Source organism: Typopeltis vanoorti, chromosome 13 (genome assembly GCF_054136105.1).
Source record: "Typopeltis vanoorti isolate ZY-2024b chromosome 13, IOZ_Tvanoo_1.0, whole genome shotgun sequence".
Lineage (NCBI taxonomy): Eukaryota > Metazoa > Arthropoda > Arachnida > Uropygi > Thelyphonidae > Typopeltis > Typopeltis vanoorti.
Window position 1 is genome coordinate 34,033,961 of NC_143561.1, and position 13,819 is coordinate 34,047,779.

General features: G+C 37.3%; 1 protein-coding gene across 1 annotated transcript in view; it reads left to right on the forward strand.

Moving 5' to 3' along the window:
* The window catches only part of LOC150100042 (uncharacterized), a 148,059-nt gene that overhangs the window by 99,260 nt on the left and 34,980 nt on the right, over window positions 1–13,819 (forward strand). Inside the window, exon 3 of the mRNA XM_090402714.1 lies at window positions 7,688–7,758. Within this exon, the coding sequence (XP_090258840.1) occupies window positions 7,688–7,758 (71 nt within the window). The remainder of the gene's footprint in view (window positions 1–7,687; window positions 7,759–13,819) is intronic.

Here is a 13,819-nt window from a genome sequence, read left to right on the forward strand (position 1 = left end):
CATTCAGCATCATATTCTATGATAGCATTTCACTCCTTCATGCTATTGTCAAATGCATGAATCATCGTGTTCTGTCATGTTCTATAAATTGAGGATCTCTAATTTATGAAATTTACATTCTTTGTACACACATTTTCTTCCTCCAGTCATCAGTCATGTTACTTATTTCTCTTTACTCCACTGGAAGCATAGTGCCTTGACCACAGACTTCCATCTGACTCTGCTTTATGCTTTTCTCTTCATCTATGTCCAGATCTCTCTAATCTCTCTGAGGCTTCTTCTACTCCTCTTCACTAGCTCATCTTTAGTTTACCTCTTTCCTTGTGAATTCGACTCTAATGCTTGTTTGATTTTGCCTTTTCAGGTTTTAGTACATGCCCTATCCATCTCCATTTTCTCTGATTCATGTAATACATTATTGGTTTTTGTTTAGTTTTTTGCCATAACTCTTTATTGGATATTTTTTCTGGACATTTTATTTGTAGAATTCTTAAACATTTATTTACAAAGCTTTGCAGTTTTTTTCATAATTGCTTTTGTTGTTGTCCATGTTTCTGATGCATAGAATAGAAATGATTTGATATTTGTATTAAATAACCTGATTTTATTTTTTTAAACATATTTGCTTTGATCTTCATATTTTCATTAGCATGCAAAAAATTTATTTCTGCTCTCTATATTTTAGAATTTATATCTTCCTTTGCTCCTCCCGTTTATTTATTTATTTTACACTATTCTTGTGTCTTTGCTTTACTATAAAGTAATCAATTTGATATCTTTCTGTATCTACTGGTTTTTTCCATGTGTATAGTCTTAGATTTTTTAAACCAAGTATTCGTAATTATTAGCTTATTTTCTTTACAGAATTCCACTAACCTTTTCCCCTCTCTCATTCCTACTACACTCCCATCCTCTCCTTCTCCCACAACTACATTCCAGTCTCCCATTATAATCATATAGTCTTTGCTTTTTTCTTCCTCAATTAGTTCTTGTAGTTGTTTGTACATTTCCTCTATTTCCTCATCTGAATGGTCACTTGTTGGCATATATACCTGTATCATTGTTATGTCCACTGGATCAGCCTTCAATTTTACCACCATAATCCTGTCATTCAGATATTTTATGCTAATAATGCTGTGCTTTTATTAAAAACAAGTGCAACTCCTTTTTATCTCCACCCGAGTAAATTACTCTTACTTTGTCACTATAAAAGTCACCTAGTCCTTCCCATCTGACTTCACAGAGCCCTATGATATCAATTTTTCCTTTGTCTATTTCTTGTTTGAGATTTTTTAATTTTCCACATCTGTTCATTGTTCTCACATTCCATGTTGCAATTTTGATTCTCTGGCAATCTTTCATTTTCAGTTTGTTTATAGCTTGTTTTAAGTCATTTTTAGAGGTTTGATCAGGAAAAACATCAGCACTTCAAGCATCCTTATTTCCCAATATTGTATCCATTCCAATGTGCACCTCATTTTCCTCTCTGTGCCAAGAGATGCCACCCTGATTTGCCAGGCTGGTAGCTGCCTCCTTATAAGTTCTATCCATTGCTACTAATATTTTCTAGGGATATTAGTGGAGTGGTCCCATTGCCTTCTCCACTGCACTGCTCCAGCAAGTACTAGTAGAGCTGCTGCCCTCTACCAGCTAGAGTAGAAGTTGGAAAAAGGAGAGACACCCTTGGGCCTTGAGTACTCTAATTCCCTTCGGGTCAAAGTAAGCAAAAGTAAGCCAAGTGAGGCCATATAGAAGGAACCTGACACAAGTAAGTGGAAGCAATGTCAGGCTCAGCTAAGGAGCCCCTGAGGATGCCAGCCTGGTTGGCCGAGTGGTTAGCGCATCTGCTCTCCAGTCAAAAGGCTGCAGGTACAAATCCTGACGTGGGCATGGATGTTTGTGATTGTCTGTGAAAATACTAGTGGTGGTGGTGGTTGTGATGGGCAGTAGATGGCGATGGTGTGGTTATGGTTCATTGTAGTTGGTGGATTGAGTGGTGGAGACAGAGAGCTGTACAGTACGTGCCCTCCCCTTGATGAGGCTTTGGACTCCCTGGAGGTGTCACATAATAATAAAAAAAATATTGTACTGTTGTTTATCTCACTTCATGCCAAATAATCCCATATAATGAATATTTGGGCATGTAAAAAAAGCTAAGGGTGTTGGCAGTTGTTCATCTTAGATTTTGGAGTTTTAAGTATGAAAAGGTTTAGATGCAACTGATTATTCATAATAGCATTGCACAGTATAAACAATACCAAGAAAGGAAAAATATAATGTCAGTTCAATGTTGCCAAGTGTAAGGTTTTGAGATTTGTTAAGCAAAGATGAGATGCAAAGTATACACTTGGTGGGAAAACTTTAACAGAAGTAGAGGAGATGAGAAGATCTAGGAGTGATGGTGGACAAGGACCTGAAATTCAGGGGCCACATTGCACAAGTTGTGAACACATCACATCGAATAATGACAATGATGTAGAGAACCCTGACATGCAGAAATAGAGAGGTTATGATTTCCACCGTATAAGGCCTTGATCAGGTCTCATATGGATTATTGCGCACAGATTTAGTCACCAGGTTTTCATGGCAATGAGGATATGATGGAAAGGGTACAGAGAAGATACAAAGGTGGTCTTTGGAATGTGGAGTACGAGGACAGATTAAGAGAATGTAAGTTGCAGAGCTTCGTGAATAGGAGGAAGAGGGGAGGGATATGATTGAGATATATAAGCTGGTCAGGGGTTGTTGTCAGGTAGACGTGGAAGAGATTTTTCATAGAATGGGAGAGGGGAGTAGAACAAGAGGCCATTGTTGGAAACTATATAAGGAGGGTGAGCAAAGGAGTGAGAAGCAGGTTCTTTGCATGGAGGATGGTTGGTGAGTGGAATGCATTGCCTGAGTGTGTTGTGAATGTGAACACATTGAATTAGTTTAAGACATGGTTGGATGAGCATTGTATGCAATAGTGAGTGCTTCCCACGATGAGTCTCTGACTCCATGGAGGTCAAATGTTGATAATAATAATAATAATAATAATAATTTTGAGCTTACCAATATTTCTACCCAGCATCTTCAGAGCATAAATTATAGAAATAAGCACACAGCATTGAACTAAATGATTGTGGAAAACAATTCAAATTGTAACTGAAACAAAACTAATGTCCTTACATTGCACTCTCCATGGGCAGGATAACCATCAAGTTAATTTGGAGAAATCAGGCTGTACAGTCTCAAAATGACTGTCTCCCATGTCGTTGGCAAATTAATGCAACCATATTTGTTGAGGTTGAGAGAGTGCTTCATATCTGATGCTGATTCTAATTAAAAAAAAAAAAAAACAGCTCATACAGGAAGGTATTTAGATGAGCAATCACACCATCCTTCCCAACACTATGTCATTCTCAAAAACACTTACTCACTGAGTTCACCGACCTTTGCAACACCTTTTTGGCTAATGGCTACAACCTGTATAAAATAGATAAAATACTGCATGCACCCCCCCCCTTCCTCCATCTCTCTCTCTCTCTCCCTTGCAACCAGCACACAAGATCACACCAAAACTATTCCTATCCTATATATGAAAGCACACATCACAAAAAATAGCAAAAGTTCTCTGCAAATAGGTAGCTAACTTCATCCATTCTCCTAAAGATCAACTTCATCCTCTTGCAAATCATACAGGGTATAAGGTTCCTTGTGCTTGCAGTTTAGCATACTTGGGACAGACAGGTAGATCAGTTAACATCAGCTTTGAAGAACACAAAAATTATATTTTCAATCATCTGTACGGCAAGTTAGTACAGCATTGACAAACCTTGCTCTGGATACTCCTTTAACTAGGATTATATTGAAGAAAATATTAATATTATATAGAAATCATCATCATCATCATCATCAAATTCCTGCCATGTACCCACAAGGAGTGTACAGGATATAATAGTACTACATGAAAAAATTATATCATTACTAACTTCCTATTTACAATTTTCCTCCAAATCAGTCGGTTACTTGTCAAGACTCCAACATTATCAGATCTTATATTTCTGTCATTTAAGGCACTTTGTACCATATCAATCCACCTATATCTTGGTCTTCCTTTGGGTCGTTTTGCTGCCAACCTGGCAGAGAACACTTGTTTTGTTAATCTTTCCTCGCCCATTCTGTTTAGGTGACCATACCACCTGAGATTAGCTCTGCTGACGCATTCCTGGATGCTGACAATGTCAAGTTCTTTCCTAATATCCTCATTTTTAATATGATATTGCCATTGATGCCATCTGTTCACGCCTCTAATCTTTCTCAGGACTCTCATATCTGCGGACTCTAGTCTTTGGTCAAGTGTTTTACTTCTGACCCAGCTCTCAGATCCATAAGTTAAAACTGGTTTGAACACTGTCTTGTATACAGCTAATTTAGTGTTCTGATTAATTTCTCTCTTATTCCATATGAATTTATTCAGTTGACTTCCCACCATATCAGCTTTGCTAATTCTGTTGTCTATTTCTATATTTAATTTACCATCTTCAGTAAAAATTGTGCCTAAGTAGCTGAAATGTTTTACTTGTTCCACTTGTTCTCCATTCACAAGACAGTTGACATTTTAAATGATTCTGCCTATATTCATTGTCTTTGTCTTTTTATTGCTGACCTTCATACCATATCTATTAGAACAGCTATTCAATTTAGTCAGAGAATCTTGCAGACTTGTAGCGGATTTATTTAGAAGTATAACATCATCTGCATAAAGCAAAGAGCTGACATTAACATCTCCAATTTTGATATCAGGTTTAATACCACTTTCCTTCATAATGTGATCCATATAGATAATGAATAACAGAGGGGATAATGTACATCCTTGTCTCACACCAGATTTAACATTAAACCATCTTCCTGTATTTCCTTCAATTCTAACTGCTGACTTACAACTCAAATAAAGACTAAGTATTGCTTGATATAATACCCCATTGACACCATATAACTGCAGCATATTGAATAGCTTCTCTCTTGGCACCTTATCATATGCCTTTTCCAAATCGACAAAACTTAAATACAGATCTTTGTTATATTCCCATGCTTTCTCGACTATTTGTCGTAAAGTGAATATGTTATCCTGACAGCCTCTGTTTGGCCTGAATCCAGCTTGTTCTTCACCAAGCTTTTCTTCCACAATTCTTCTCAACCGTTTCTCAAGTATACTTGCATAGATCTTGCCAGGAACACTCAGTAACGAAATACCTCTGTAATTCTCACATTTAGTTTTATTTCCCTTTTTATATATGGGTACTATGAGAGCTCTACTCCAATCCTCGGGAATTCGTCCCTCTGTCCAGGCTTTCTGAACTATGCAGTGCAGCCACTGTAAGACTCTTATACCACCATACTTCAGCATTTCTGGTCGAATATCATCTACTCCAGCTGCCTTTCCACATTTCAAGCCTTTGATGGCTTTTTCTACTTCAAGTATGGATATGTATTCCTGCCTGCATGCCTGGTTAGTGTTTTTTACCACTGTGCTTTCATCACTGCTTGTTTCATTTAGCAGTTTTTCAAAGTAATTACTCCATACTTCAAGGATATCTTTTTCTCCAGTTTTCATGTCACCTTTATCATCTCTAACTCCTTTTACAGCACTCTTTCCTCCATTCCTAAGCTTCTTCAACAACCTTCAGAATATTTTGTCACCTTCTTGATATTTATTTTCTATATTCATGCCAAAGTCCTCCCATGACTTTTGTTTAGCTAGTTTTACACAGTGTTTAGCATTGTTGCATTTTTCTCTATTTTTCTCAAGAGATAACTTAGAGGAGACCACCACATAGCCTTTAAAGGAATGCGGAGAACCGATCAGGGCTTCTGACCTAATGTCCAATCCTCAACTTCTCGTGGTGCACCCTTTTGGGTATCTATTTGGATACTGAACGAACGAGGATGGGCTGGCAATTTGGGATTTATCCGACCAAATTGTATTCTTATTGTTTAAACCAAAATAAAAAATGATGGTACAACATTATATAGAAGTTATAGGAAATTAAAAGCAGCTCTGCAAAAATTCTTAAAAGATCCAAAAGCATGTCATACAGAAGTCTAAAACTTTTGTTACTGGTTAGTCAGTCATTAGTGCATCTTTAAGCATTTCCAAAGTCTCAGCATTGTTTATATTCTTTACCAGATGTTAAAATGTTTGTTTTGAGAACAAGCTGATCTAAATAAAGTTTCAAGGAGGCAGAGGGTTACAAGTGGGGTCCCACAGGACTCAGTACTAAGATTTATATTGTTTAACCTTTATATCAATGACATTGTCAGTGGATTGTAGGCGGATATTCAATTGTTTGCAGATGATGTGAAGCTGGGAAGGGTTATTATAATAGTGCAAATGTGGTAGCCCTGCAAGAGGATTTTAATAAGCTAGACAGATGGGAAAATGAATAGGGGGGTGTCAGTTTAATGCAGCAAAATGTAAGGTCTTGAGATTTGGAACACATCGATGGGATGCTGCATGCCCTATTGGAGGAGCTATACTGGAGGAAGTAGGGGAGACAAGAGATCTGGGGTTGATAATTGATAGAAACCTGAAATTTAGTGGATATATTGCAAAGGTGGTGAAGGTAACACAGAGGATTGCTGCAATAATGAGAGGGACGCTGATCTGCAGAGATAAAAGAGTTATCATTCCGTTGTATAAGATCCTGATCAGACCACACTTAGATTATTGTACTCAAATTTCATCCACAGGATTTGAAAGGAATAAATTAACTGTGGAAACGGCACAAAGGCTGATAACAAAGATGGTTTCAGTACAATGTTAGGTATGAGGATTGGCTGAGGGAATGTGGACTGCAGAGTTTGGTGGATAGAAGGAGAGGTGATATGATTGTGACTTCTAAATTTTTGAGAGGTGGTTACAGGGTTGACACTGGGGGAGTTCTTTTGCTTGGTTGAACAGTGGGAAGGAGTGATGACAAGGGGCCATCCCTGGAAGTTTCAAAAGGAAACTGTGAACAAGAGGGTGAGGAGTGGTTTCTTTACATGAGGGTAGTTGAACCATGGAATTCATTGCCTGATAGAGTGGTGAGAGCAAAAACAGTCAATGAGTTTAAGGAGTGGTATGATAGACTTTGTGTTTCCTAGGAGGGACTTCCCATGATGAGTCTTGATAGACTTTGCGTTTCCTAGGAAGGACCTCCCGCAATGAGTCTTTTGACTCCATAGAGGCCTGAATAATAATAATAATAATAATAATAATAAAGATACTAGTGGTGGTGGGTGGTAGATGGCATTGGTGTAGTTGTGGTTCGTAGTTGTTGGTGGATCGAGTGGTGGAGACAGAGTTGTAGAGTAGGTGCCCTCCCTTGATGAGTCTTTGGCTCTCTGGAGGTGTCACGTAATAATAATAATGATAATAATTAATAAAAAGATAAAAACATATACCAGAGTGTTCGGTTATATATGGCAGAAATTATATTATGAAGAACTAAATCCACGTTTTATTTTTTAACCATATAACTGGGGATAGTGGGGATATTAGTTTATTTTATATTACCAGTTCTGTTTTGTTTTTTATATACCTCATTTACATTGACAACTCACATGACGTCCAAAATCAATCATTCTTTGAAAGTATAATGATCTGTGTAAAGATATTAATAAATAATTTAGAATTCTTGGTAATTATCTTTCTCTTTTGCAGTGCAACTTTTGTTCAGGGAGATGAATACTGGCATATGGTTAAAGGTCCAATTTTGATTCGTGATGAATTTCGTAAGTAACTAACGAATGTTCACAATGTAATATTTTCTTGAATCTGTATTCCAATATATTGGTTTTGTCACATAAGATATTTGTTATGTGATTTTTGAAATAAAATTTGTCTTATTTCAGCAATGGCATGCACACCATCCACTCTGGCAATGCATTTTGTGTATTCACCAATTGCCATCCAAAAAAAATTCCTTTCCACTGACATGTCTTTCATTCCGTTTATTTCTTTTCTTTGGAACAGCCTTCCCAACTCTGCCTTCCCTAAAGAATACAACCTTTAGCTGTTCAAATCAAATGTGAACACATCCCTCCATTCTTTTTATCCTCTTGCCCACATGCAGTACTAATCTGCTATAGGTCTTGTGACCTTTCATGTTTGGGTCAGATATCTATCTATCTATATATATATATAACACACCCGATATCACAGTGGTTGAAAAAAGTGAAAACAAGGGTGTTACTTAAGTATAAAGAGCTAATAAGCTTCATACTAGGATCACTTGCATTGGCTAATGCTAGTGTCGCCGATACTTTATAGTTTACTATATTCGGCAAGAAACTCTCTGATTCCGATCTTTGAGTTTCTTATTCGGTTTTAAAACTATGCGGGATTTAATATCCCCTTAATTTAAGTTATGTTTTCATTGCTGAAATGAAGCTTATTAGCTCTTTATACTTAAGTAACTTAATGGTTGCACCTGTTTGGAAAACTCGTTCGCAGAGTACATAAGTTCTTTTCGCTATACACTTTGGTATTAGGTCTAGCTACTCACTGATGAAGCCTCAAAAAAAGGCTGAAACCGGTCTGGGTAGTGACCTCCCTCCATAATGTAATAACAGCATACATTTCCTAGGAAATGTGTTTTTACATTATGGAAAATACCTAAGAGATCTGAACTTCCTCCACCTTTGCAACGAGTTGTGCCGGTATTGTACTACATACTAGGATCACTTGCATTGGCTAATGCTAGTGTCGCCGATACTTTATAGTTTACTATATTTGGCAAGAAACTCTCTGATTCCGATCTTTGAGTTTCTTATTCGGTTTTAAAACTATGCGGGATTTAATATCCCCTTAATTTAATTTAAGTAAGGGTGTTACGTTTATCGAAATATCAGTACCAGGAGATAGTCGGATTGACAACAAAGAAAATGAAAAAATTACAAAATATCATGATTTGCAAATCGAAGTTGAACGAATCTGGCAAAAGAAAACGAAAGTTGTTCCCATAATAATAGGTGCTTTAGGCATCATCCCTAAAACATTGAAAAAACATCTAGAAGCACTCGAGTTAGATGGATTAAAAATTGGGCAGTTGCAAAAGGCCGCTTTGTTCGGCACAGCTTTCATTTTCAGAAAGTATCTCCACAACTCATAGGCCCTTGGGTAGGGCCCGAATTAGTGGAATATAACCAGCCTTTTTTTAAGACTGAGGAAGCAAATCATGCTTTGATGAATATTATATACATATATATAAAAAACAGGTGGTGTCCCACAGGGCTTCAGTACTAGGACCTGCATTGTTTAACCTTTATATCGATGATATTGTTAGTGGATTCCAGGGGATTCAGTTGTTTACAGATGATGTGAAGCTAGGAAGGGTTATTAGTAATAGTGCAGATGTGGCAGCCCTGCAAGAGGATTTGAATAAACTGGACAGATGGGCAAATGAATGGGTGTCATTTAATGCAGCAAAATGTAAAGCCTTGAAGTTTGGGAAACATCAATGAGAGACAGCATACTCTGTTGGAGGAGCTGTACTGGAGGAAGTAGGGAGACAAGAGATCTGGGGGTAATAATTGATAGAAACCTGAAATTCAGGGAACACATTGCAAAGGTGGTGAAGGTAGCCCAGAGGATTGCTGCAATATTGAGAAGGATGATCTGCAGAGATAAAAGAGTTGTCATTCCAATTTTTAAAGTCATGATCAGACCACACTTCGACTATTGTTCTCAAATTTGGTCTCCAGAAATTGAAGGGGATAAATTAACTGTGGAAAGGGCTCAGAGGCAGATAACAAAGATGGTTTCAGGACTGTACAATGTTAGTTATGAGAATTAGCTGTGGGAATGTAAACTGTAGAGTTTGGTAGATAGAAGAAGGAGAGGTAAACTGTTGAGAGGTAGTTACAGGGTTGACACAGGGGAGTTCTTTCGCTTGGTGGTGGAACAGGGGGAAGGAGTGAGGACAAGGAGCCATCTCTGGAAGTTACAAAAGGAAGCTGTGAGCAAGAGGGTGAGGCCTTATATACTTCTTTAAACAAGAAACCTCATCAAGAAGGTTATTTTTATATATTTCATGATTTTTTCCAAAATTAGAATCTATATACTCCAACGATGCCTCAAAATCATGCCATGATATCCCATTTTTAAGGTTCACTGTTCACGCATTTAAATGTTTTAATTTCCAGGAACTGGGATGACCACATGTTCAAATATTCTAAACAGTTATTGTAAAAAGTTTTAACATGAGAAATAAAGAAATTTTTTTTTATGCTTCCATCATCTTCTAAAATTCTTAAATTTCTTCTTATGCAAATAGGAACATAGTTTGATTTGAGACGTTCTCTGTATTTGGCTTTTAGCATATCAAGTTCCTCTGAGACCTCCATTATTGTACAATCATTTCCTTCAATGTTTCTGACTACTGCCTCAAAGACTGATGCCTGACTATGAAGAAATGTTAACCACAACTGAGAGATATTATCATTGAAAAAGAGTTCAATTATTCTTGGACACTTATCAAGGGATAAGAAATATGACATCAATGGACCGTATAATTTCAGAATCCTCTCAATCACAGGCATTAAAGCTTTTTGTACCGATTTTGTATTGACATGAATGAGGTACTGAATTACCTCAAACTAACAATAACTTAAATTACCTTTATTATAAAAAAAAGGGAAAATGCAGCTTTTGCTGTCACACGTAATTGTTTATTTTATGAATGAAATTTAAAAGCAACAGATATCATATCTAAACTTTGTTTTATGATAATAATAATAGTAATGTTTATTATGGGCATTAGCCCAATTACAATTTGTTACAGATGGTTGTGAATTGCACAGTAAAAATAGGTAATATTTTTACAAAACAGAATACAAATTACATGCATTAAACATACACTATGTAAATTATAGTAGTAAAAACAAAACATAAAACGTTGGTTTACATAAATTTACATTACATCGATTGACGATGATAATTTTGTTAAAATAAAAGTTTGGCATATAATCAAAAAAAAATTTACATGAAAAAGTACCTCAGAATAAACAACTAATGTAAGTATGTTCGTAGTTTACTCTTTCTCTTAAGGTGAATAAAATATTTTAAATACTGTACAATAAAGCATAATACTGTGCATCTGGTCACATAAATCAAAAGCCTTTGAAAAATCTAAGTATATTACTGTGTATCCTTCTTCTCTGTCCATGGAAGCAGTCACCTTATTGTAATAAGTAAGTAGATTACTAAAACATGACCTTCCTTTAGTAAATCCATGCTGTCCATAAAGATAATACCATTGTTGTCAACCCAATTCTGAATCCTAGCTCTCACAAGCTTCTCCAACAACTTAACTACAACACCTGACACACAGATAGGCCTATAGTTTGATGCTTAAGTTCGATCACCTCCTTTATGAAGTGGCACAATCTTGCCCTTTCATTCCTTAGGAACTTGATCCAGTGCAAGACTTGTATTAAAAAAATGTGAAGACTGGCATCAACTCCTTGGCACATTCCTTCAGAATAAATGGTGATATATTATCAAGTCCCAGAGCGTTATTTACATCTTGTTTGCTCAACTCCCCATACACCTCTTGCTCACTTACAGTCAGTCTCATCATCAACTGCTCTCAATCGCTCCATAAAGTCACATTCTTGTGAATGTGACTTTATGGAAAGACCTTTATGAACTGCTCATTAAGCATCTCCACCACACCTGCAACAGCTGTCTTTATACCATTTCTCCAATCAATGTCATCCTTCTATAATCTTTCTTTTGCTGGCTACATATCTGAAGAACTCCTTAGGATTCTTTTTGGCTTCATTAGCTAACTGCTGTTCATACCTCTCTTTAGCTACCCTCACCAACCAAGTCACCCTCCCAGCCTGGTTTGTGTAGTCTTCATGGAATTGGTTATTTCCACTTCTCTTATGCTGCCTCCATAATGCCCTTTTTCTCTGTATTGCATGCTTAATCTCTTTATTCATCCATTTCACACCTACCTTATTTAACCTTCTCACCCTTGAAATACATTTAAACAAAAATTTGCATCTGCTAGATAGTTTTCGAAAATCCTCCAAGCTGCATTGATCTCTTTTCCAGCTAACTCCTCATTCCATGCTACACCTGCAAGCTGTCTCCTGAGCTCTTCATAATCACTCCCCCCCCCTTGTATATATAAACACAATTGGTGAGAGTGACCATGAGGTGATTACCTGGGTGGTTGCTAGCAGTGTGGAAACCACCCAGGTAATCACCTCATGGTCACTCTCTCCAACTGGTCGGTGATTTGACACTTCATTTATAATTACATCCTCTGATGAGATGACCAAATCCAAGATCTTCAATCCTCACGTACCCTCTGTTATATACTGTCTGAGGTAGTTATCCCTCAAAAACTCAAGAAACTCATTTTCTTTACTTCCAGTTGCTATCTCATCATTCCAGTCTATATTGCCATAATTAAAATCGCCCATTATTATGACTCTTTTTTTATTTGCTTGGTCAATTTGATTATACATTTCATAGTCACTACCATCCACATTTCCTGGTCTATAACAACATCCAACCAAGTATTTCATTCCACAAACTGCCTCAAAACCACTGGCACTATTTCCCTCTTGCATCTCTACTTTGTATGGACATGACTCTTTCTCTATCATCAATAGCGCTTTTTTTACCCTCCCTTTTTACCCCTTCTATCATCACGAAACACATCATATCCTTCAATCTCTATTCCTGGCAGGATGTCGTCCTCATATAACCATGTCTCACTTATTCCAACAATTTTTGGGTGAACAGACTCAATTAGTGCAACCATTTCATCTGCCTTGTTTTTTACACTTCTAGTATTTATATATAAACACAACAGTTCATTCCTGGATCTACAGCTAGTTCCACTGATACCGCTCGTTCGATGTGATCTCTCCATGCTCGACTAGGGCCATTTCCCTTTCTGCTTATTCATTTTAGAACCCTCTTCAATTCCAACTGTTTCCTCTTGATCCCAGGTCATCCTATTCCTTTCCTGTTTACACATGCTCTTGGAGCATCCACATCCTCTTGGAGCATCCACCTTTCTCAAGCTGTGTACCCCTGTTCTTCTTGCACACCTATTCTCTCATTTTTCATACTCATGCCACTTACTTCCTCATTCATAACAACCTTTTCAATCTCTCCTGTCGTACTTTCCTGCTCTTCCACATCACTTCCCACTTGATCTGATTCATTCTCTATACTCACTTCTCTACCTTCCAGCAACAGTCTCGCCAAGTGAGTCACACCATAACCACTCAAATGCAGTCCATCTCTCCCATGCAGTTCACTTCGTCCTTCAAACTCATTCCACACATTAACAAATTGTACTCCCCTCTCCTTACACATTTCAGCCAACATACCATTCATAATCCTTACTCTCCACCTCATCTCACTACAGTCATACCTAGGCAACATGCTTACTACCCTTCCTGTCACATTATTCTCTTTTATCCGTCTAAGCAGCCTCCTTATATCCATTCTGACGTGCTCTTTGTCCTCTGTCAAGTCATTCGTACCTATTAAAACCATCAACTCCTTTGCTTGCTCCCTCCTCATATCCAATGCCTCAATCACTCTACTCATTTTACTGCCTGGAAAACATACCTTGTGCATCTTCTCCTCCAGCACACATTTAATAATAGAGTCACCATACAATGCCACTCGCCGTCTTTCATTAACTCTTTCATACCCACTTGATTTGTTTTAATCATTTTCACCCGAATTTTCTTAATTTCACTCCACATCCATTTCCAACTCTTTCCTCTTGATCCTAGGTCATCCTATTCCTTTCCTGGA